The sequence below is a fragment of the Aspergillus pseudoviridinutans genome (assembly GCF_018340605.1).
Source record: "Aspergillus pseudoviridinutans IFM 55266 DNA, scaffold_4, whole genome shotgun sequence".
Taxonomy (NCBI): domain Eukaryota; kingdom Fungi; phylum Ascomycota; class Eurotiomycetes; order Eurotiales; family Aspergillaceae; genus Aspergillus; species Aspergillus pseudoviridinutans.
In genome coordinates this window covers 1359775-1384900 of record NW_025091284.1, presented here as the reverse complement: position 1 = coordinate 1384900, position 25126 = coordinate 1359775, and the positions used below count along the sequence as shown (strand labels likewise).

General features: G+C 47.0%; 5 protein-coding genes and 2 non-coding genes across 7 annotated transcripts; 5 read left to right on the top strand and 2 right to left on the bottom strand.

Moving 5' to 3' along the window:
- Window positions 1–342: 342 nt before the first annotated feature.
- Asppvi_005926 (trichothecene 15-O-acetyltransferase) lies at window positions 343–2132 on the top strand (the record flags this gene model as incomplete). The annotated part of the gene is made up of 5 exons (XM_043301835.1): window positions 343–1116; window positions 1175–1650; window positions 1718–1751; window positions 1815–1936; window positions 1991–2132. 5 exons carry the CDS (start codon window positions 343–345, stop codon window positions 2130–2132), a joined length of 1548 nt encoding a protein of 515 aa, XP_043157770.1.
- Window positions 2133–3055: 923 nt separating this feature from the next.
- On the top strand, window positions 3056–5393 carry Asppvi_005925 (uncharacterized protein; the record flags this gene model as incomplete). The annotated part of the gene is made up of 3 exons (XM_043301834.1): window positions 3056–3080; window positions 3137–3873; window positions 3933–5393. The coding sequence occupies 3 exons, from the start codon at window positions 3056–3058 to the stop codon at window positions 5391–5393; spliced, it is 2223 nt and encodes a 740-aa protein (XP_043157769.1).
- A 910-nt stretch (window positions 5394–6303) lies between these two features.
- Window positions 6304–8218, bottom strand: Asppvi_005924 (cytochrome P450; the record flags this gene model as incomplete). The annotated part of the gene is made up of 6 exons (XM_043301833.1): window positions 6304–6722; window positions 6792–7394; window positions 7452–7520; window positions 7579–7681; window positions 7754–7870; window positions 7994–8218. The coding sequence occupies 6 exons, from the start codon at window positions 8216–8218 to the stop codon at window positions 6304–6306; spliced, it is 1536 nt and encodes a 511-aa protein (XP_043157768.1).
- Window positions 8219–16811: 8593 nt separating this feature from the next.
- On the top strand, window positions 16812–16885 carry Asppvi_005923. The gene has a single exon. It is a non-coding gene; the product is annotated as a tRNA-Lys (tRNA).
- A 275-nt stretch (window positions 16886–17160) lies between these two features.
- On the top strand, window positions 17161–17234 carry Asppvi_005922. Its single transcript has one exon. It is a non-coding gene; the product is annotated as a tRNA-Lys (tRNA).
- A 573-nt stretch (window positions 17235–17807) lies between these two features.
- Asppvi_005921 (uncharacterized protein) lies at window positions 17808–22022 on the bottom strand (the record flags this gene model as incomplete). The annotated part of the gene is made up of 4 exons (XM_043301832.1): window positions 17808–18706; window positions 18760–20822; window positions 20890–21184; window positions 21251–22022. 4 exons carry the CDS (start codon window positions 22020–22022, stop codon window positions 17808–17810), a joined length of 4029 nt encoding a protein of 1342 aa, XP_043157767.1.
- Window positions 22023–23052: 1030 nt separating this feature from the next.
- Window positions 23053–24894, top strand: Asppvi_005920 (cytochrome P450; the record flags this gene model as incomplete). The annotated part of the gene is made up of 5 exons (XM_043301831.1): window positions 23053–23290; window positions 23361–24223; window positions 24284–24394; window positions 24447–24613; window positions 24696–24894. 5 exons carry the CDS (start codon window positions 23053–23055, stop codon window positions 24892–24894), a joined length of 1578 nt encoding a protein of 525 aa, XP_043157766.1.
- Between the last annotated feature and the right edge of the window lie 232 nt (window positions 24895–25126).

Here is a 25126-nt window from a genome sequence, read left to right as displayed (position 1 = left end):
GATGGAAGATCTCGCCCACCTGCTTGGTACATATGTGGGGTATCGACGGAGTGAGTCGCTTATTACAGAACAGAGATACCGTTTTGATTTCAATGAGCTTGTAATTTGCAGCAGCCGTAAAATAGACGTGCATGCATATGTATGCATGCTGCATGCATAAGTAGCGAAAGGCAACTATATTGGAAGGTCAACGCCGACATCCTCGGACGTTACTCTCGTGTGCTTTTGTTATTTCTTATCCATTTTGCTACTCCTTGAATCCTTTCTTACCGTCCCACACTAGAGCTCTCTCCAGCACACCTAGTCGTTCCAAATCCCTCGTTGCTGACAATTGAACACACAATGTCATTTCCCAAGCTTGACGCTGCCCGTTTTCGGTGGCATCCCTCTCCCACCGACAGCAGAGCTGTACAAAGACTGGCCAACGGTACGGAAGCTTGGGTTGGAATTCGAGATGAAAATGCCAAAGGGCAATACGACTGCTACCTTAATACCACTATACGTTTAGAGGCTGCCCCGAAGCTATCATTATCAGACCTGAGAGAAGCGCTCCACTTGGCTCTGGTTCAAGTCCGATTCGAACATCCAGACTTTGCCTGCACAGCCATTTGGGGTCAGGACGATAACCCAAGCCTTCCCCACATTCAGTATAAATCGCCCGCAAGCAACGAAGAGGCGCTTGAATGGGCTCAAGAATGCGTCAGCACTCGCGCCGCACGCTATGGCGGTCTGGACCTGCACTTGGAGCTGTGTAAACAACGCAGAACCATGCGTATCGCGCAGTCAGCTCGCTCTATTTCTATCATCTTGATAGCGGATGCGGTTGATGACCAAGCTAAGCTCAATGCTGGCGCGAAAGTGGAAATGCTCATGTTGTTCAATCATATATTCTGGGACGCAATGGGTAGTCGTGACTTTGTTGGACAGCTGCAGACTCACCTTGCCACGATTCTGGACACTGCCGGGAGCTACCAATTACCCGACTTTAAATGGGGAGACGAGATATCCAACTTGACTGTGCCACTGCTGGACGCGTGCAAAGTCAATGTGGAGGCCTTAGGGGCCGACTTTGAAACTTCACGCACCGAGTTCGTGGATAGCTTGATGAGAAGTGGGGTAAGTGTGGACTTGGTCCTGAATACCTCTCTAAGTTGTTACTGACTGAGACCAATAGTCGAGCTGGGGTCTACCTGTTACCAATAATGTCGGGGATCCGCGTTCAGAATGGTACACATTCAGCAAGAATGACAGCGAAAAGATGGTCCAAGCTGTCAAAGAGCGTTTGGGGCCTAACTACACCATCTCTCATCTAGGCCATGCTGCTACGGTGCTTGCCTTGCTCGAGAAGAACCCTGTTCCTGATGATGCACCAGATAGCACGGCTCTTATCACGGCTTTGCCCGTCAACGGGCGACGATATCTGCACGATGAGCTCGCAGTTCATCGATTTGGCGCTTGTCAGGCAGGTGCCGTGGTCGAGTTTCAGCACCTCAAGACGTGGGCACCCAAGGCCAACGCACAAGGCACCAAAACTGCTTTAGAAAACCTCTGCAAACATGTGAAGAAATCTTATGACTATTGGCTGAAGAACGAATATCAACTGGCCTTGGGAATTGCCAAGGACAATTTCTTGTCTGCGTTTCTGGCCTCGTGAGTGTCCATCTGACCTACGTTAATGCTGGCATACTGAGTTCATATTTGCTAACGTTATACCAAGGACACCAATGCCATTCACAGGCTCCTCCGTACCAGTAAGTATTTTTTATACCATGCGGATCTCTGCAGCATTCATGAATCTACCTGACTTGCAATAGATTTTTGTTACAGATGGCTTGGTAGACCGCTTCGTTATGAAGAATGTACTGAACTCGAAGGGCGAAATCATCTTCAGCGTAGACAGCTGCCACTTTGGCGTCGACACGTATGGCTCTGATATGTAAGTCGGCATCATCGTTCTTAAAGGCTCCATGCTAAATGATCATCATCATAGACTTATCCGCATGGATAGCTGGGATGGTTCCACGGTCTTGTCCATCTGCTACAACGACGGGTGTCTGGAGCCTACAATAGCACGGGAGTTCCTGAACATCCTGGCGGATTTCATGCTAAGTTTTGTCGACGAAGCGCAGTGAGACTGCGGCTTATTGTTTGTCACACACCGCAATGTCAAATTCGAATAGATAGATGCGTGGGCTGTGATGAAACACCTGGTCATATGAGCAGAGAAAGATTCCTCTAGGACCTGCGTCTCCTTTGGCTTTTTCCTTACCCCCCTAAGACTGTTCTTCTTCGGTCTTCTTGATATCTTGCTAGAGAAATTCAAACATCCTGCTCAATTCACTTCTTTTCTTTCGTCATTCTCTGCTTCCTATTGTGACAACTCTAGGTTTGATACTTCCCAAGTGTATAGCGGGCACATTAGTTTTCTATTTACTAATCCGCGACTGCTGAAGTGTAATTGACAGGATTAGAGACCGAGGGCCCGCTTCCACAGCGCCAGTTCTCCATTAGCAACCCTTTCCTGACGTGGGATTGTACTATGTATGCATCGCCCCTTTTTTCTTATGGCAACCTCGAAAGTCCGGGTCAAGCCGCTCTCGACGAGGAAAGAACAGGGCGATTTGGACGATTCTCATTGGTTGAGTCATATCTTTCTGATATCTTTCTCGATAAGTTAGCTAGTGTATTTTACACATCTTCGGGATCCCCGAATTTCAGCGGTTCCGTAATGCAAGTATCATCAGCGTAATTAAGTTGTACCATCCGTAACGGACCCCAAATACGGAAATCCATGAATACAGAATATCAAAACGCCTGGACTCCACTTCGCTTTCATGGGCAAGTGTCTACAGTCGAGACAATTGAGTCTAGAATGGGATTCGGAATTTTGCTCCTTCTAGCAAAGTTGGCCACGTATGCACTTGAGAATAGATAGGTAGCTGGGAGTAATCGACTCGTGTGGATGACACATTCGAACTCGTGAGTACTTATCAGGCACACGTGAAAGGGTTTGAGCTACAATTGTCCATCACAATTCACCACAGTATCGTACACAATGGCCAAGTCGGTCTGTATCGTGGGTGAGTTCTGTGTCCTTGTCGATTATCCGGCGACCGGTGTCTGACGATATCTTTAGGTGCTGGTCCAGCCGGCCTTGTGGCAGCTAAGAATCTCCTCAATGGTGCACCACAAGGATTTTTCAAAGTAGTCATATTTGAGGCTCAAAAAGACCTTGGAGGGCTGTGGCCAACTTCGCGAGATGACACGGAACGTCAAATCCACCCGCTTATGTTCACGAACGGCAGTAAACACACTGTTGCCTTCAGTGACTTGTGTTGGGAAGATGAGCACATCTCTCAGTTTCCTAGAGCGTACAACGTCGGTCAATACTTACGTCGATATCATGATCGCTATCTCGACGGAAATCCCAATTTTGAGCTTCGATTAAACAGCCGCGTCATCCGAACAGAAACATCGCCAGATGTTTCTGGTCCGTGGAGCGTCTCGTTCAGATCTAGCACTGGGACAAATTTGGAAATATTCGACTATTTGATTGTGGCCTCAGGTTTCTTTGGCCAGCCCATCACTCCTCCATGCTTTGAAAGGACCAAAACTACAGGAATTCCCGTTTTACACAGCTGTCACTATCGTGACCTGAAGGGATTGCTTGGGAAAGGTCGGGCAGGGGGTGGAAAGATTCTTGTGGTCGGAGGGCAAATGTCCGGAGTAGAAATTGCAGGCACCATTGGCACACATCTGTCCTCTGCAATCAACTCCCCGGGCGAGTTTGAGATCTCTGATATCGACAAATATTCTATTCACAATGTTGTGCCACGCCCAACATGGGTCTTTCCATTGTTTACGAGTCCGGAGGTGAGTGCTAAGATGAAAGGGGAATACGGGCAAGGCCACAATACTAATTGCCACATTAGCCTACTGTCGCAGGGGCTCCATTCTTGCCATTAGATTTTGGATTCTTCAATCGCAATAATAGAGGCGAGATCCTGACCAACACCCAGGGTCATATTGATGAGGAGAATGCCGAATTCATGCATGGGCTCTATCAGTATATGCTTGGTGGTGACCAATCCGAGTTTTCTCCAGAAATACAGATCACGGAAGACTCGATGACAATTCAACCACACATGTCTGTCAGTGACTGGTATTGCGAATTTGTGAGATCTGGCCTCATCACCGTGTCACACGGTAAAGTCAAAGCCATGGAAGGAGACACAGCGTACATCTCTACAGGGCAGGGAGAGATCAGCGAAATTGCTGCAGTTGTCCTTGCCACCGGCTTTGATCCAACACCCTGTCTGAGCTTCCTGCCAGAAGCCATTCGTGAAAGGCTTTCTCACTCCCCTAAGCACGTCAACCAGCCTCTGGCATTAGCTTTCCACGGAACCCATCATCCTGATATTCCCAATCTCGGATTTGTCGGCTTTTACCGAAACCCTTACTGGGGTGTCATGGAGATGCATGCTCGTTACCTCACTAAGTTGTGGTCAGATCCAACTTCGGAGTCACTTCAACGCAAGCGTATTAATGACGACTCCATCCAAAGAACCCTCTCCTTGCGTGACGACCCTCGAGTATCACAGTATCCAATGGGCGATTATCCCTACCTGATGCAGGAGTTTGCCGACGCTTTGGACTTGAAGATGGTCTCCTCGGATGAACCATCCGGGATGCCATGCCTCTCTCACAACGACCGCCCATTGGACATGTTTCACCCAGCCAGGTATCAAGACCATTCTTCGGGAGAGATCGGAGCCCACGACGCAAGATTGGCTCGAGACAAGGTCCAAGACATCATAAAATGCTCACTTACTACTCCGAAGTATGTCGCGCGAGGTGTCTTTCGCAGCCTGTTAGGTACGTGGGACGTGAAAACACTTGTACAGACTATGCCGCCATGTCAGGAAGACAAGTCCTGCATCGGGTCTGTGCAATTTCTGCTCCGGAAGCAAACGACAGACGGATATCAGCACTTGACCAATGGCCATCGGGTGGAATGCGATGATGACGGTCTGGAGTACCTGTGCGTCGAAGAACATGGCTTAGACCAAGATCGCGATTCTGTTTGTGTGTCTAACGCTCGTCATGTTTGGCGTTATGATGACCTTTCAGATTCGCTAAGCGTGTGGTCTGTTGGACTTGATGACCCGGTGAGAGCTCTCTCGCTGTCTCACAGAATTGAGTTTGAGCAGCCCGAGGAAGAAATAGAAAGAGAGGACGGCTGGTTGGCCCGCGCAGAACATTTAAAGACACCTAACGTGAGCGTTGCTTACAAATTTGCCTTCCAAGCGGTCAACCTCATGGAATGGAGCATCACGACACTCTTTAAGGTCGATGAGAAGGTGATCACGGTGCAAAAAATCATGACACGCTAGATGAATTGCACGGGCTGAAATGGATGATTAATTGATAAACATCTGCAAATCTGATCATTATGATTTATAACAGGACTACGATATGGAAATAGACTTTCTCTGACTCTTCATTTGGAAGTTACTGTGTTGTTGTAGATATTGGAACATCTAGACCATTTCCTCCCTAGATTGGCTCTAAGTTTTTATATTCTAACTTCCTAGTCTACCATTCGCTCTTGCTGCTCATGTATAGCGCCCTTTTGGGCCTGTTTTCAATCTCTAATACGCAAGCTGAAGGTTTACCACAATACAATGAAGGTATTCGAGCTCTACATGGCCGCTTATTATATCTCCAGATTACATCTGCACCGTACTCTCTTTTCTGTTGGCCATCGTGTTTAATATTATAATTTGTATAATGCAAGCATCAAGGCAAGGCAACTTTTGTATCGAGGAAACGAGTCACAATAGCTGAAGATAAGTCCTGAAACATTGTGATCAATTGCTCGTCAATATTGCTGATGTAGCGTGGTATCTTATTTGCAGTTCCATCGAACAACTTCACCTCCCCCTCGTCGGCTGTGCAAAGTGTCAGGCTTACTGTTTCTGCCTTGGTCTGGACTCCCAGTTTGTGCTTGTCTTTCTTATCGAGGCTGAGAATAAAGGAGGATAGCCATTAGACTGATTCAATGTGGACATTATTCMCTAAATCGCGGTCACATCTCTCAGCTAGTAGATTAAGTCCTATGCTAAAATAACCATTGAAGAGACATTGGCTAATTGTTCTCCACGAATACTTTGAGACGAACAAAAATTACTTTCACTAAGATTCCTTCCACTCCAGTCTAGCTTTTCAGCACGAACATACACTGTCTACCTCATTCACACGACATGCGATTCACATTCATAGGCCAAGCACCCAATCTTGGACTTATAACTCAATTTCTTCCTTAATTCTCCGAATCATAAGTCGAGCATTGGAGTCCGCCTGCAGGAACAAACCGTAGGTTGATGACTGGGGCTTCGTGTCGGGTGCAAGCTTAAAATCATACTTTAGCAAAATATGGCTAAGCGCAATTTTGAGCTCATTGGCCGCGAAGAAACGACCCGGACAAGCCTGCTTCCCGTGTCCGAAGCCCAAGACACTGGATCCGGTAGAGACGTATTGTGCGTTTGCAACATCGCCGGCCTCGCGCATACGCAAGAACCGATAGCCATCAAATGTTTTGGCATCTGGGTAAATAGAGTCGTCCCAGGAGTCGGAGGCGGAGACCATGAGCTTCGAGCCCTTGGGAAACTTGGTTCCATCGGGCAAAGTGGTGTCCTTGAGTGCGTAACGCCGCATGAGCGCTTTCATTGCAAGTAAGTTATAGTGTGTTCCAAACTAACGGCCTCCAACGAGAGGGGGAGAGTACTGACCGACGGCTGCTGGCTTTATACGCTGGCTTTCCTTGAGGACGCTGTCCATGAGCTTGAGCTTATAAATCGTGGACTTATTCCAGTTGCTCTCGCTGATTACGGAAATAATTTCCTCTCGCAGGTCGCGCACCAGTTCCGGCTGGCCACAAAGATCGAAAATGACCTGCGTCAAAGCATCAGAACCAGAAAAGTTGGCTGCCATAGCCATCATGACCTGTGAAATTGCGGGGTCATAGGGCTGGCCCTTGGCAGCCTGCTCCATCCACTCCATGGCGTCGAGATACTCTTCTGGCTTCAGGCCTTCGGCGGCACGCCTCTCTTTGTCAAGTCGACGCTTTTCAAGCACAGGGTTGACGAGATCTTTACATTGGGCGAGATCAGATCGGAGCTTACGGCAAGAGGGGATGAACCAATGGACCCAAGATCTCGTCATTGGAGGCCAGACACGAAGGTCTTGGGCGGCCTGGATCGCATCCACAGTGTAATCCCTAGTAACACGTAGCCAATCTGGGTTGCGACACAGCTCCGTGCCTAGGAATACACGGGAGGATAGCTGAGAGATGATGTGCAACATCGTGGACTTAAGTTCAACCTCATGCCATTCTAGAACGTTTGTTAGCTTCGGCCACTACTTCCAACCTAGGAGAACTTTGAACACACCTGGATTATCAGACCAATGGTGCTGCAGCGCAACAGCTGCCTCGGCCGAAAGGGGACGATTCAGACTTTCTGCATCGAAGTCGTCAACAAAATGATGTTAGAAAGCATAAAGATTTTGCCAACACACCCAAATCATGCGTGAGGTTTTCTCTTACGGCCTTGTGGAAGATCTCGTCATTGGAGGATCCTTGTCGGAAAGGCTCAAAACCAGGAATATGCGCATGGAAATCCTAGTATTTTCTCATCAGTCCAAATTTATCATAGTCATAGGGGAAATTTAGCCTTCTAGACTCTGAACTCACCTCGGCGCTGATTTTACCGAAGTTCAAGTCTGGATTGTTTCTTAAGCCGTCGGCATATTCTCCAGCGAGAACGATTTGAACCCCATCATCTGTTTGCAATCGAAAAGCTTTTCCAGCCTGCACTTTTGCCGTTAGCAACCAATACAGCGTCTATTTCTCATCCACTTGAAAGCAGGAGATGACGAATTGATGATTGTAGCATTTTGTTTGTTGAAGGCAATGAAAGGCCCATAATCTTACCGTCTTCAATCCGTGGTCGATAAGACCACCAGCGTCCACGACGAACTTGGCTTTCTGCTCTGTAGCGAACAAGCTCCACCATTTGCGTCCGTTTACTAACGGGTACTTGTTGATATCATTTTGAGGCGGACGAAAGAACCCATAGAAAAGCCTTGCTGCTAAAGCAAACGCCGAGAGCAGAACGAAGGTAGGTACTGCGTTGACGACACCAACGAAATGAGACATGATGACAACAAGTTTGTTCTGCACTTTGCTCGAGAAGCCAGGGGCGGGACACCTTAGAGATGATTGGTATCGGTTCGAGCAGCTTTTGAGGGAATTTTGAATCGTGCATTTGAAATTGGATCTAAAGGATTCTCTCATGCTCGACAACGTGTCGACTTTGGACTTGATATGCGATGTTACATCTACTAGTACATGCTCTGGCGACCTCCTTAATCTGTGGTTTTTTCAGATAAATACAAAATTACGCCCGAAAGACACAATGTACTTTGACTCTTTTTTTGCGTATGAGCGATCTCAGTATGGTAAAACAGTCCCTTACAAGTCGGATCTCGAAATGCGATACTGAGCGTTCAATGTGGAGGAAAATGACAAGATACATATAACTGTTATGCGGAGTTTGATATCAAATAATAATAGAGAAAATTAAGTTCGAGATTGAGTTTGCAAAATTCTGTGTCATGGGATAGCGTATCTATCAAGTGGTACATACGACATTGATTACGTCGTATTAACGGTACAGTACGGGATAACAACAAAGCTTATTGAAAAATCCTCTGTACAGTGAAACACCTTAAAGTCTTACAACACTAGCCCCCACCCCCTTATTACATGTATCCCCGCGGCCAAGTAGGCGAAGCTCACCGTAGTCGAAGCTTAGCGTTGAGTAAGCTGCATAAGCGATCCCATCGCCACAAGACACCATGCTAAATGCGGCAATTCATAACTCTTAAATTCGCCACCAGATCTCTGCCAAAATATCTCGGAACCGCCCCAACACAGGCCGCACGTTCCCATTCAGGCCCGCCCCGTGTAACTCCGGGCCCGCCCCGAAAGTAACGTTATTATCTACGGTGGCGCAGTGTTCTCGCCCGCTTCGGTCGGAGAATCTCCAGCTCCATCGGCCGGACTGAAAGTTAAAGGATCCATGAATTGCGCCAATCAGTTCTCAACGAATACACATCATGGGAGATCTGAGAATAGCCTTTCATTTCCCTCCTTCAAGTGTGGCGACGGTGATAATACGGAAGACTTGTGTATCACTAAGTTCGTGTCCGAATGCGGAGCTTGGTCCGCCTCGGAAGCTAACTATGTTCATCCGGAATCTAGGAAGCGGGCGGTGAATGAGCGCTATTCGCTATCTGGAGATGTCGAGGCACGGATACTTTCACCATCTTGCGTAGTTGCGAAAAGGAGGAAGCAGGTGGAATGGGTCTCTAACGAGCTTTCCCTGAGACCCTCTAGAGAGGGAAAGGACAAGAATAAATGGGGAAGGCAGAAAATCTCTGGTAGACAATTCTTGTGTAGAGAATAAAAACGAATGCCTCCAGTATACTGCATTGACTTGCGTGGATTTGCTTATCAATGTGATTATCTGCCCTAGGATTGGAACACTCAGTCTTGTCTGTCTGTCTATTTGACAATTATAGTCAAGGGAACCCCAGACCAGGAACAGGGGTGGGATGTCACAGTACATAGAGGCATATACTGGTATGGTATGAGAACATTTCAACTATCACTAAACCGGTAGACTTATTCAGTTCTAGCGACAACCAGGACAGTAGGCTTTTATTTCTCCTGTTTCTACCTACCCTTTAGTACGGAGTACTCCGTACTAGGGATATAATTCTCCTACTAAATTGAAAGCTCACTAAGTGTGTGACAAGTGACCATCCTACAGGCTGCTCGTGCCTATGCCTGCACTTATATACGAACCCTCTACAGTTACCCTGTACTATAGCTGCTATAGCCCTGTTATCTCTTTTGGCCTGTCGTCCAGGAGAGGAAACCTTGGACATGGGCTTGATATGCTAGAGGGGGTGTGTATTTTAAGACTGTTAGCACCCCTAACAACAGCAGGAGCGTAAATGAACCAGGTTTTTGGGTATTCACTGACCTGAGCTTTACTCGTCACAAACTTCCCACATATTGTGTCTAGCAATTTCCTTTTCAATAAAGCTGGCTACTTACATGAAAATGAGCCATGGAGCCATCAAATCCTGGCTTTGAGATACTTTCTGACTATGAGGTGGAGATGCTGGAGTCCCAAGCTGTGCGGGAGATGCTTGATCATCTTGCAGTAGGGTTACTCTCAAAACTTGATGTTCATGTTCTCTGCAGCTTTATTCAATATGGAGAGGAATCAACAGAACAAGAAGAGCTTCGAATGAGCCTGGCAAGGAAACTCTAGGATTAAGTTCTACAGCTTTCCACCCTTAGTAGTGTTGGATGTGCATCCTTGCCATGGTTTTATGAAAAGACCTAGTAAAATCTAAGATCTACTATTACTGGAAAGAGGATTAATCTAGTATAGGTCTATAACTTTCTATTAAAGGTATAGAGCAACCTTAAAAAAGCAAAGGAGAATAGATCAGAGTTTCCTAAGCCGTCTAAGTTAGTTAATCCTTTCAATATTACTGAGATCTAAGCTATAGAAAGAAGCTAAAATCAAGAATAGCCTCCATCTATAKCTAAGGTAAAAGCACCTTCTAAGACTCCTTAACCACACTTTCGCAAGGAGCTTCCTCAAGGAGTAGGATGGCCTGAATCTGTTATACAAGAGTTAATGCCAGCTGTGCAAATCCTGGAGCTTAGAAGTATGTACAATCAGAACACTTTAACATCTTATCTATTCCCTGTTGAGAAATGGACTCACCCAGCTAAAGGCATTTAGAATATCCCACCCGATAGTTTTCCCAGACATACGGAAAACAGCAGAAAGACTCATTTCCACCCTTTCAGAGGGAGCAGTCACTATCCATCCAATGGTCTCGTACCCATTGCTCTTTAACAAGCTTGGCGGACCGCATAATCTATTTGAAATGATGACGGAGTCCCTGAAGCCAGCGATCCAGGCGCTAGAGGATAGGAGAATCACACACATAGAGTAAGTCCGGCTCTCCTCCCCCGTCTCAATAGTCCTGATCATGCTAAGTCTATGCTTAGTCTGGACCATATCGTGAGCGGACAGGGTTCGCCTTCGTTATGGCCGAGAAGGGGCGGTTATCTTGTATATGTCACGGATGCTGAACAACCGAATTATTGGAGACTATACGTAGGTCAATCCAATAATCTTATCCAATTCCAAAGCATTTACTGATCAGCATGAGAATACTCTATTATACTGGATCAGCTCACGGAGCTTTCCTCGAGAGATGAACTTTATCCAGCTATAGACGTTGCCCGAGTTTGTCATAAACAGCTCTAAAGAAGTCCGCAATATATTAAACAACATAATGGAAATGCTTATGTCATTATGTTTTCAAACTATGCCACAAGCTCAACTTTCAATGTTCTTGGTTGGTCAGGAACATCTGGCAACCATAGGCCTGAGTGTCACCTCACCCCTTTTATTGACGATCATTAACAGTTGACTGGATGAGTGATATGAAAACTGTTATAGAGATGACGAATGGGAAAATGGAGAGTCGCGCCAGTCTAAGGGTTGATTACCTTAATAAACATGCTTTATTAATAAGTATTGCAGCCTCTGTATGCAACGAACAAAGGGATTTATGACTCACACTTGACAGCAGGCTAGTATTATCAGCTACTGCCACTATTTCCATGTATAGGCTGCAGACATAAGCTCTGATTTAATATCACCCACGACCTCCAGATCGTATGCTGTATTAGTACTAGTCGACAAAATTGAAAAGCTCTGTAGGATTTGATCTTGCATGAGCAGAAAATGCGGCATTCATTGGCCGAAGCCGACCCGTTTGCAGAAAGCAGGATACGCATTCCACTTGAGTAGCTCTCATAGATTGGCAGCCATAGACTCTTTTCACTTGCACATCAAGCAGCCGGCTGAGCGTCCATTCCGAATCATTAGAAGTAGTGTGGAGAAGTTCGGACCCGACGTGGATGGTTTAATAATAGTCACATGCAGATGGACGCTGTAGACAATTGAAGCCTCAATTATACGATCCCAGAAGAATAATAGACAGAGTTCAAGTGTCTGGCTGTCGGGCTGTCGGCCGCGTCGGTGAGCTCATGTGCCGCGGTGGCCGGTGGAGCTGGAAGGAAGTGGACGATGCTTTTTTTAGACTTCAGGACAACATTATCATGGTATTCGCTAATGATTTGACGGGGAGACCTTCTGCGCTACACGTCTAAGCTCCTTTTACATGTTCATTTGCATGAGGACCGCTTAAATGAATTATTTGTTTTTGTCATGGCTCGTGGAGTGATGTGTCAAGAGACACGGTTCCTCCTTAGCAACATTAATCGCCTTTCACCTTTTATCCGTTCCCAATCAGAACACTATGGCGTCTGCTAATAATGAAGGCCCTACTAGTGGGAAACAGAGGATGGTGAGCTTAATTGAGATGAGCAGTGTGATGCTAGTTAGCCTTGATGAGAAACTGCTGCGACTGGCTAATGATGAACCCTGTGCCTTCACCAGCTGTCTGCGTAGCTGGCATCTGGTGTATATGTTGCCTTGTAGCTAACAGACGGAAGATGAATATTTTGGCTTTCAATACAGAAAGAAGATATGCAAGCATCTCTACAACGCCGGCTAGGCAAGGAATGTAGGTAATGCGTTTACTGCTGATCTGACAAATGGATCAGTTTGTAGGCGGTGGCTCGCTCAAATCTATAGGGATGAAACGAGTCCGCTCTGAGTGAAGCCAAATTTCCAGCTACGTCACTTTCTAGGACAAATCTAACATTGCAACACTGGAAATCTCCATGATTATTCCGAAACCCCGAAATGATGATCAGTACTGTGTTGTACTGGACATTCGTGAGGTCATGTCTAGCGTGGATACGAGGTTTGAGTCATTCTTTGATACGAACTGACGCGAGTTATTCCGATTAACATCGTGGGTCATGTCCAGCGTGGATACGAGGTTTGTCATTCTTTGATACGAACTGAAGCGAGTTATTCCGATTAACAATTCCAACATGCTAAGTTGATCCCGCCAGCACCCGAGCCACAGTTAATATAAGACCGCTTGAGAAGGAACAGGGCCAAAAGTCCAGTATTTCAACACATCTACTTACAACATGCTCTTGTCTGAACCTTGGCGACTAGGTCTGACCAGCCTCGCAATTGGTCTTAACACCGTCACGGTGCTTGTTCACAGTTATATCGGTTTTGACATAGCCCTCCCACAGTTGGCGTCGCACAGAAAGCCGCTGTATAATGTCATTGGGGTCTGTTTTATCCATCTAGGGCTCCTTCCTGTTATATCCAGTAAGTACCAAATCAGACATATACATCAAGGATGGCCTTCTTATGGCCATACAATGGGTTGGATAGTGCTAACAATAGACATAGGCATTCTGCAGCTGAAATGGCTGCAATATGGCCTAAATTGTCCTTATGATAAAGTATTGCTGACTTGCTATGTCCTTGGGCAGCTGGCATTTGGCGGCTGGTACTACACACTGGGCGCAAAGAAATCTCTGCTTTCAACTGTGGTGGCGCCAATAGCAACACTTCTGTGCGTGCTCTAAAACTAGAGACAATATGCATCTGTCTAAAGGCATATGACTACGCATCATTAAACGTTTTGCCAAGTACAGCGCGGACCAGTTATGCACCGCTCGTTTCGGGCCTCTCTAGGGTGTCTCAGTTATTTACTTGATGTATTTCCTGTGTTTCAATTTTGCCGCTGTAAGGTTCAACAATATTCATTTGGTTTTGGTACGGTTTTGGTACGAATTTCCCCTAATCAACAAACACACAGCCTTACAACCAGGAAGACCTCTTGCGCTTCGAGCATCTGGTAGACGGAGCTGCAAGCTTCAGCTTTCTCGACCAACGCATCTACAGGGCTCTCAAAGTCCTCTTAGTGAAGCGCAGACAGAACTCCTCACTTTCCTCCCAGGCCAGGCCCTCTAGCCACATTTGTAGAATATCGTCTTCAGCCGCTGAATAAGGTCGAGCACTACGGGCACTCGGCAATGGACTGGATGCTTCAGATGCTTCAGCTCTTGCCTTCGCCCTTGTTTGAGGAACAAACTTGCTTTCTCGTCCGTCTCTAGAGCAGCGCCTGCTGGGTAACATGTTCAAGGGGTTGTGCTCAGTGGAATTAAAAAGGAGGCATATCGGCTTCAACTCTTAGCCTCAGTCAACCCTGAAATTCAGGCCTTTCCTCAAGCCAGAAAGCAACAGTTGATGGAGAAAAATTGGCGCTCATTCTCTGACCAGCCAGTGGAAATCAATTACCAAGATCCCCTTGCTGAAGCATGCAGCTCGTTAGGCCTTACTGAGAACTTAGCCTTACCATTTGATGGCAGCCTCCCATGTTCGCTAGACGATGTGCTAGACTCGAGTATCGACACTGCTCTCCAAGAAGCAGCTTACGGGCTCGAAAAATTAAAAAGCACCGTTCTACTTAGCATGCCATTTGGCTCTTTTGCAGCACGCCTTGGGATCATACTAGACCATGATCTCTTACGCAATGATGAGTCTGATATCCCAACTGCCCTCAAAGAGATTGGTTTTCACAATGAGAATTGCCTTGTATGGCCTTTAACATTCAGAACCATTACCTGGCATCCACTTCTCAGATCAGACACCTAGGTTCTGAAAGAGACATCTTGCGTCCGCTGAACCAGAAGATCATTGAAGTATCCAACTTGAGAGTGATAATTCTCTGTGGCGACAATGCCGAGGCCTGTATCTTATCCCCAGAACTGCATCCAATTGACATCAAACTCGGGACTGTCCATATAGGTCGTGTGCAGATCAAAGATTCTCGCTTTAAGAGAATCTACATCAATGCCTCGGCAGCAGTTTCTTCCCTATACTCGGTCAACTGGAACGAGAGCTTGAGGTTTGCCCTCGCAATAAAATTCGCTACACAGATGACCTCTACCTGCAATATCAGACCATACTTTTACAGATCCAGGAGGGCGCTCCTTGACATTGTTATCGCGAGCTTCCATGAAAATAATGGAGAAGAAAAGATGACCCCTGAGACAATGCCTCCAAGCATTAAAGCCTGGTTGTTTACAAAAAGGCTTTATTTCTGATGATGATTTCAAGAAATTGGAAGACCTAGGCGGAACTTTCACTAAAGGTCTTCTGCTTGCAATGTGCACTGCACCTGCTTGTCCTGATAATGAGAAGATTCCAACTGAGAGGCCTATTCTTTCCAAAAATAAGTTTGATTCACAACTTTTTACAAAGAAGCAATTGGATGAGATACGATCTATTCATAAGCAGAAAAGGTCGGAGATTTATTGCCGATATCCAGGGACAGAGATCGTCACAGACAGTATGGATGTTCCGGAGACATCTTCAGTAAGTGTTGATTATGAAGATGAAACTATTCAACAGAATATCCTGGATAGACTTTCAAATCAGTGTCTGAGCGATGAGGGATCTGTGCACAGCGTCATCAAAGATGTCCTTTCAAGGAATGTGTATGAGAACATTGCTTCGGAAATCCAATCCCAGCTAACAAAACCCCCAAAAAGAGGAAGGCCAAAGGGGCTTATTCCAGCGCACATCAAGGAGCTCAGGGAAAGTGAGAACTGTTGGTGGTGCGACGCAATCCTCAACAAGAGTTGCTGTTGTAACTTTGACCTTCAGGAGCGACTGTGTCATAGATGTGCAATGAATGTCCTAAACTCAAGCCGTCTACAGATCTTGAAAAAGCAGATAATGGAATTGGAAATACGCTGCGGTTGTTGCAAGTCCTTATTTGGGTCACATTGGACCTTCACCAGTGCGACGAATCTTCCTACATGTTCTCTTCGTTGCCAGTCGTTGCTGCTTCACAATTATGAAAGTGAGTATCCAGATCGGTCAGACGCACTGCCAAAGTCAGACGAAGCACGCTATCAAGATCAGTGTACCGACCATTTATCTATGAGGCCACCGGTGGTGGCCTATTTCAAAGATGTCCACGATATCGATACCTCTATTGTATCGCTCGTTGCAAAAAAGGAGTCCAGGTCCGAGATTGATTACAAAATTAACGAAGAATCGCTTAGGACGAATCAATAGGTGCAATGGCAGAAGTTGGCCAGTCCCCAATGGTTTGAAAAACCACCTATTCTCTGAATGCCATTTACTTTTCCCGCATACTCCAACTTCGACTTGGCTGAATTTTGTTTTTCTGTATGGAATTACAGAAGAGGGTTTTAGAGCTTTCACGCTTATGGTTGAGTTTCTGCTCGAGTTGATACTGGCTAGCTTTCCGAACCGTGGCAGCGCTTATGAGAAATACGATGGTGATGGATAATATTCAATTAAAACAATGTGCCAATCATTGTTTTTGAATATAGAATATGATCCAGCGCTGAATCACGGAGATTGAGAAGGACATCCTACTTGTCTTCTGAAATAATGTGAGAATTGTGCTGTGCAGGAAAGGCAGGAACTTTAAACAATATTCTGCAAATAAAAAAGGTTTTGAAAACCATCGGCTAGTTAATAAGAATAAAGATGTTTAGTAATGTTAGATATAGGATGAACGATGGTCTGTATTCTGTTTATTTCTCTAGGGTATTCAATCCACATCCGAATTTCTACTGTGGCACCTATCCAGATACATCCAAGCAGGGTGGATTCAGCGTAAACTGGCGCTCGTAATGATGTGGTTATTTTTCTGGCAACGGAAAAAACAATGTAGCCCGATTAACTCAGTTGGCTAGAGTGTCAGACTTTTAATCTGAACGTCGGGGGTTCGAGCCCCCCATCGGGCGCTTTCCTTTTTTTCCCTCTCCATCCTACTGAATGCCTATTGAGTACACTCATCTCTCGCTCTCGTCTTCTGCTAACGATGGTCGTTTTGCATTAGCTTTCCGAGAGTTTTGTTAGGAAAAATACAGATATGCAGATTAATGTAGTCGACCATCCAAATCATCCAGTCGATAAATATTCCGTACGTCGCGAGATGTACAGGCAATATTTTTCGATGCACCAAGCAGGAATTTAGCTAGCTTACAGGTCTAGGAACGGCGGAACCTTTCATCCAATCGCCCGATTAACTCAGTTGGCTAGAGTGTCAGACTTTTAATCTGAACGTCGGGGGTTCGAGCCCCCCATCGGGCGCTTTACTTTTTTCTTTTTTATTTGTATTTTTTTTTTTACTTCATCTACTCTTTAGATATCCATACATTCTCTCATTTTTCGGGTAAGGGGGAGTCGCTAGAACCGAACGGTGTCGCCCTATCCTCAGGTGGTGTATCACTCCTGTACTGGTTATGAGAGCCGACCCACTGCAGTTAGAAAAATTGGACCACCCAGCAGTTCGGGGACAGGCATCTCGCGTTGTCTCAATGAATACCTCTCGAAAGGCAGGTCGCGAGTCTGGTGGAACAATATTACAGAGTACTCCAGCAGATGACGTTTTGCTGCAGGCTTGCCATTTGAGCTGTTGATCCTTAGGTGCAATCCCGTGTCGCGCAGTGATTTCATCCCTTCATCCCTCCCAAACAGTGTGAACAGAAATGTCCCTATGCTAAACGCACTAGATCCTAATTTGACATCTACGTTGTCAATATAATTATGTAGGTGTCATATATGTTGCGTTGATGTAGTCTGACTAATGTTCATGTCTCTGAAATGTTCCTATATGAAAGAAGGACATATTTGATTGCATACTCTATATACAACAACTGCATCCTAAGCAGACTCTGTGTCTAGGGTCTGCGCCAAAACCATCTCATAGTAGCGGCCACGACGCGCCACCAAATCATCATGGGTTCCCTCCTCCACTACCTGTCCACCATGGAGCACAAAGATGCGGTCACATTTCTTGATGGTTGATAAGCGATGGGCCACTGAGATGACAGTTCGCGAATCGTTCTTGCGCGTTATAGCTTCGAAGGCCTGTTGAACCAGAGCCTCGCTTTCTGAGTCAAGGGCGCTGGTAGCTTCGTCAAAGAGTAAGATATCTGGCTCCCGAATCAGAGCTCGTGCAATGGCAAGACGCTGGCGCTGACCGCCACTGAGCGACATGCCATGGTTTCCAAGGTTGGTGTGATATCCCTCTGGAAGACTCATGATGAAGTCGTGAATGTTAGCTAACTTGCAGGCACGAATAATTGCCTCCTCGACTTGCGTTTCTGGCTGTGGATAATCATCGACGGCTGGGCCTGATACTTGGCCTAGCAAGACATTTTCACGGATTGAGCCTTGATACAATATGGTATCCTGGGTTACCAGGCCCAAGCGTGAGCGGTGACAATGCACATCTAGCTGGCGCATCGGAGCGCCACCAATCAAAATTTCACCCTGCTCGACGTCGTAGAAACGCTCCAGAAGAGCGATAATAGTGCTTTTACCACACCCTGATGCACCGACAATACCAACAGACTCGCCTTTGTTGACTTTCAAGTTGAGATTGCGAAGCACCGGGACGTCCGGGCGAGTATGATAAGAGAACGACACGTTCCTGAACTCAATCGCAATCCCTTTCTCTGAAACAGGCGCTTGGTTATCACCAGTCGACCCGTTGATAAGTGGCTGAGACCGGCGAAGGTCGATAATATGGTTGGTGGATGTATGCGCCTTGGAGAGATCTTGAATGTTTGTTAGCACGGACTAGCAAGTAAGGGGCAAAGGTGTTACCTACCAGAGGTGAATCCGAACATAAAACCAGCAGTTTGCATTCCCATACTGATGGCAATGAAGACTATAAAGAATGTGGCGACGCTATACTTGTTCTCAGACAAAAGCTTTCCTCCATACCAGAATGAGAAAGCGGAGACAGCGAGACTGATACTTTCACTAAAAGCGAAGAGGAGCATGCTAAGAAGTTTGTGTCGCATCTCAAGTTTTGCTGATTCGCCCAGCTTTTGCTCGTATCCATCCATGACTTTGTGCTCAAGGCCCAGACTCGACACGGTCCGAATGGCTCCCACCGCTTCAGAAGCAAAGCGGGCTGCTTCCTGGTAAATCGCAGTTACGCGATCCTGGTTGCTCATCTCCATGCGCATTCTAAAGTAGCCCGCTCCGAACAAAAGAGGGACTCCCACGGCCATGACAGGGAGTGCGAGCTCCCAGCCAACTGCTAAAGACAAAATGCAGCATCCGAGGACGTTGAAAAAGACGAGCAAAATCAGAGCAAGATTGGTGGACAGCAGTAACTGCAGATGTAGAGGGTGCAAAGACAAGCGACTCGTCATTTCGGCGGCGCTGTGACCTTTCCTGTCGAAAAATGCAATGTCTTGATGCATCATCGACTCAAAATATTCACGCCGATACTGACGGGTTGCGCGGAACGAGGCAATCGTCCACCAAAAGCCAACACCCCAGTAGACTACCAAGACGCCAAGACCGAAAACGAAATACATGAGCGCCCAGAAACTACCTCTGTGAACGAGGTCCTGGCCACGAGGGAGCTGTAGTGTGGAAATGCTCTCACCGAAGAGAACAGCCTGTGCAGGAAAGGCGCCACCGCTACCAGCGGATGATATCAGACCAGCTAGGAAGAGAACCCATAGATGACGCTGATCTTGGAAAAGAACGATAGCAATGCAGCGAGCCAGCGACAGCCGCTTCACAATATCATCATCTTCAGACTGTTCCTCTTTCTCGACGGTTGGCTGATCATTGACCAGAGATTCTGCCACAGTATTTGTGCCAGACCTTGATAATGGGCTAGATGGCCGATTTACCGAGGGCCTTTTGTCTGTCTTAGCTTCGTCATCAACAGCGCATTCATGCTCCGGAGATTCTTTCGATGTGCATGCGGCTTCGTCGCTGGCGTCTAGTGCCTGCGAGTGAACGAGTTTACGGTATGAGCCCTTGATCGCCAGAAGCTCTTGATGGGTTCCTTGCTCAACAACCTTGCCATGCGAGAGAACGACGATGTTCTCGGCTTTCTGTACAGTAGAAAGTTTGTGGGCAATTAGAATAGTCGTGCGAGATTTAGACACATTATCCAGAGCGTCTTGGACCTTCTTCTCTGCAGTAGGATCGAGAGCTGAAGTCGCCTCATCCAAAAGCAGAATACGCGGGTTGGAGATGACGGCGCGAGCAATTGCGATGCGCTGCTTCTGACCACCGCTGAGGAGCTGGCCGCGCTCACCAACGAGGGTATCATATTTCTCAGGAAGTGCCTGGATAAACTCATCGGCAAAGGCTTGGATGCAGGCTTCGCGAACCAGTTTTCTTTTCTCAGCTTCAGGCAATAAGTCCATACTGGTACCGTAGAGGCCATGAACCACATTGTTATAGATAGAGTCGCTGAAGAGAACAGGCTCTTGCTGTACCAGGCCAATCTGGCTTCGAAGCCATTTCACGTTCAGATCAGTGACAGCATGGCCACCAACATGTACTGACCCCAACTCCGGGTCAAACCAGCGCTCAATCAAGCCAACAATGGTACTTTTTCCGGAGCCAGATGAACCAACCAGAGCTGTAGTTTTACCAGACTTGAAGCTGATGCTGAAGTCTTTGAGGACGGGTACGGTTGGCCGTGACGGATAGGCAAACGTGACATTACGCAGCTCAACGTTGCTCTCTTGAGGTCCCTCTGGTTTGTATCCTCCCTCCGCAAGCGGGTCAATTTTGGATGGGCGATCAATCATCTTGAACATTTCTTTTGCCGAGGCGGAAGCCCGAGTGAACCCGCTGAAACCTGGTGCGACATCGGAAGCGGCTTGGGTTGCGAGAAGAACCGATAAGAGAACCCTAGCGTGCTTGTTAGAACAGTTCCAAAACCAAATCCGAAAAAGGGTGCACCATGGGGATCTCTTACGTTATCATGCCACCGCCGGAGCCAATTTCGCCCTCATTGAGGAGTTTAGTACCGTAATACCAAGCCAGGGCATATGCGCAGTAAGTGGTGAACATTTCAACACTATATTGAAATCCAATAACGGGACCTTTTGTAAGGCCAAGCTTCTGGGCCTCTGCAAGAGTAATGTCGTACTTTTGGGCCAGTCTTTTCCCGATATTGAGTGCCGTGACCATACGCATGCTGCTCATGGCCTCCTCGGCCAGTCCGCTGGCGGAATTGTAGACTTCGAGAATCTTGCCCTCAATTTTCGAATCTACGTGAAATGACTAGTTAAGGATTTGACACAAGTATTTCAGAGTTGCAGGGAGTGAAGGCTCACCTAAACTGAAGGTTATGTAGAATCCAGCGAAGAGAACGGGCAGAGTAGTAGCCGTCACCAGGGTCAGCTTCCATTGCTGGGTGAAGGCAACCACAAAGCCAGCGGTCAACATCGAGACAGCTTGAATCAAGCTGCCTATCTTCTCCGTAATTCCGTTTTCGACCATATCCACATTGGAAGAGATAGTGGTAGTAATGCCTCCGAGTGAGCACGAATCAATGTAGGCAATATCCTGTCGGATCACAGACTTGATGAATTGCTGGCGAAAAACTCTGGTGGCCCTTATACCCGAAATACCAAAGCATGAGGAATGTATGTAGACAAGTACGTAGCGGCCGATAAACAGGTAGACAAACCACAGCGCATTCTGGGATAGAGCATGGTAGAAGGCGCTAGCCGATTGTTTACCGGCGCCGAACGAATTGAACTCGTTGACGGACGAGCCGAAAACGAGCGTCATACAGGGAAGTGCAGCGCCCGAAGCGATTGCGGCGCAGAGACCAACGATCCGTAGGGCATGATCGGAGGGAGATGAGAACTCGTACAAGACGCGGAAAAATGAAGTCAGCGGCCCTTCTTGAGTGCCCTCCTCGTCCTTGGACGCAATTGCCACGGTAGTGTCATCACTAAGGCTGCCCGTGGGGTTTTCCGTTGTGCTGGGGGAGATCATTGATGACTTTTCGCCGTCGACACTCAGCCATGGCCTAGGCACCGGCGTTCCATGAGCATTTGACTCATCGTCAGACGCAGCGACGGGCGCCGTCGCTCCCATTCCTGCCGCCTTACGAGGAAATGGAAAAAAGAAGGGGGAAAACCGAAGGGGAGGAGGTGGAACAATGGAAATGGGGGCACCGCGGGTGGAAAGAAACAACGACAAAAGACTGGCGTAGCGCAAGACAGAGGCTCACCCACCACAGTGCTGGACTACTCTAGTCTTCAAGTAGTGACTTAGAAGAGATGTGGGAAAGCAAAAGGAGAAAATCGAGAGTCAGCTGATTCAGGCACATGGCTTGCATGAGCCAGGCTGCTTAGTGCTGCATTAGTTTTAAAATGGCAAGAGCTTAGCAGGTAGCACGAGATAAGAGGGGGAAAAAAAATGCAACATTACGGTTTACCTTGTTTCAGCAAGCCGAAGTTACAATAAGCAGGTAATTGCTATCACGTATCAAGGTATAATACAAATTCTATTTATTACTCAAGTCAGTTGGTAATTTACAGTAACTAGCCTTTCGGGTCTTGCCGCGTGGGGGCTGTATGTAACTCCTGCGGTGCTCCGAGGCGGACGCCACGGTTCGATACTGTAGATACCGCAGATACCATACTCTCTTTTCTGCTGCTCCTTTGGGTACCATCCCTCCGATACTCTACTTCCTACATGGTCTACTGATTGCTGAATCTTCCTGTTTCGACTCGATGGCCCACTTGTGGGACTAGTCTTTTACCCCTCTTCATTCTCTCTTCCCCAGTATAGAATTAGTCTACTGTACGCAGGGCCGAAAACGGAGCCTGAGCTCACAGGCAAGTTGTATAGCTCACCATGGCTTGTTGTGTATGGTTCGTAGCGCATTGCGCGTCAGCTCCTTCCCGTGATAACAGGCCATTCGCCTGTTCCCAATGCAACCATGCAATTTGCCTTCTTTCTAGAACGGACTTAAACCAACGCGGGCTCGTACTCTGAAGATTGCAATAACTGCTTTGGTTCTGCCCAAGTCTGCTGCCATTTCCTTTCGCATTTGCTTTGTCTTTCATTCTTCTGCCACGCACGCTTTGCCGTACTGCGCTGGAGTCCAACGCCCCTCATCATGTCGCAACTTAGCAAAATAGGCAATATGGTTGACGTTACAACCCTTTGCAAAGTGCTCAGCGTCCTTGCTGTGTCTTCGATAATTCTTCGTTGGATTTACAATCTTTACTTTCATCCATTGCGGTACATTCCCGGGTCTAGGCTGGCTGCTATGACTTCCTGGTTTGAGTTCTATTATGATGTTTGGGGCAGTGGCATTTACCTCCTGAAGATCAAGGAGATGCATGAGACATATGGTAAGCTGACAATCTCCGAACTTTGCTAAGTTTCATCAGATTGGCTAATATTCTCAACTCTGGCCGGAAGGCCCTATCATTCGAGTCAACCCGAATGAGATTCACATCGCGGATCCCAGTTTTTACCATCAAATCTACACCAGTGGCACTCGCAAGGTCAACAAAGATCCTTCAACTGTAGCAGGCTTCTCCGTTCCAAACTCTGTAGCAGCGACGGTTGACCATTTCCACCACCGTTCTCGACGGGGCTACATGAACCCCTACTTTTCCAAAAGGGCCATCGTTGCTCTTGAGCCCGAGATCCATGAGCGTATTTCCGCTTTGTCTGCCAGGCTCCGGCGCGCCTCGGTAGAAGGTGCTCACTTGTCTCTTGACAGGTGTATTTCCGCCATGACAGCTGATATTATCCTGAAGCGGTTCTTTGGCCAACACTATGATTACGTCAACGAGCCCAATTTTGAGTTCCCCATTCGTGACGGATTTTTCGGAGTTTCCTTGATCTTCCATCTAGCTCGTTTCGCCCCGCGACTCATTCAATCTCTGAGGAAACTACCCATCCCTGTCATCAGCTGTATCCTTCCCAAGGTTGCCAACTTTCTGATCTTGGAGAAATATATCACGGAAAAAATGTCGGCCACCCTTGCAGCTGAAAAGAAAGACACTTCCACAGCCAAGTCTGTCATCCTTGAATCTCTGGCTAACGAACGAATCCCCGCACACGAGAGAACTATGAAGCGTCTGGTTGACGAAGGTCTTGTCATTACCATTGCCGGTACAGAGACATCCGCCAGAGCTCTCTCCGTAGGACTGTTCTATCTTATCCAAAATAAGACTCTCATATCCAAACTGCGCGCGGAAGTCGCTGCAGCTGTCCCGCACGACCAATCTCCAGATACGTGGACTCTGAAGCAGCTAGAGCGCCTGCCTTTTCTCGTAAGTTTCAATTATCTTTCCCCTATACTTGGCCATTGCTACACTACTGACGCTCTCTAGACTGGCTGTGTTAAGGAAGCCCTTCGCCTCTCCTTTGGTCCCATCAGTCGTCTGCCCCGCATCTCGGTAGAGGATGTTTTGCAATACAAGGAATATCGTATCCCACCTGGAGTAAGTGATACTACAATCTTACAGAGACTCTAGTTAATGACGTGTCAATTAGTATCCGGTGAGTCAGTCGACCTGGTTGGTCCACACTGACCCATCTGTGTTTGTTGAACCTCTCAAATACGACCCAGAGAGATGGGTTCGAGCTGCAGACGAAGGCTTCCAACTGGACAATTTCCTTGTCACCTTCACTAAAGGCAGTCGCCAGTGTCTTGGAATCAAGTGAGAGCCCACCTCGATATTTACTATGTTTACTGTGACATGTCCGCATTCTATTCATGCTCTAACACTACCCTCACCCTAGCATGGCCTACGGTGAGATGTACCTCACCTTGGCCCGGTTGGTATGCGGTTTCGACATGGAACTGTGGAACACGACCTTGGAAGATGTGCAGATCCATCATGCGCGAATCATCGGTAGTCCGAAGTTCGATAAAAAGAGAGGTGCTGGACAAGGTGAAATCAAAGTCAAAGTTCTACGAGAGAGGATCGCGGCCGCTTAGATGCACGTTTGAAGCCTCACCAACACAATATGCTAGTACATTTTTTAGATCMTGCTAAGGGGACTTGAACCTTGCGTTCATTTGCTTATTACAGATGATCATTCTCAGAAGTGATACATGAAGGCACCATATAGTAGACGAAAAAGGCCAACCTGGTCCCAGGGGATAAATTCATGCTGTTGAAGTCTACAGAGACTAGTAGTGAATCAATACGACCATCATGCTTTGCTTT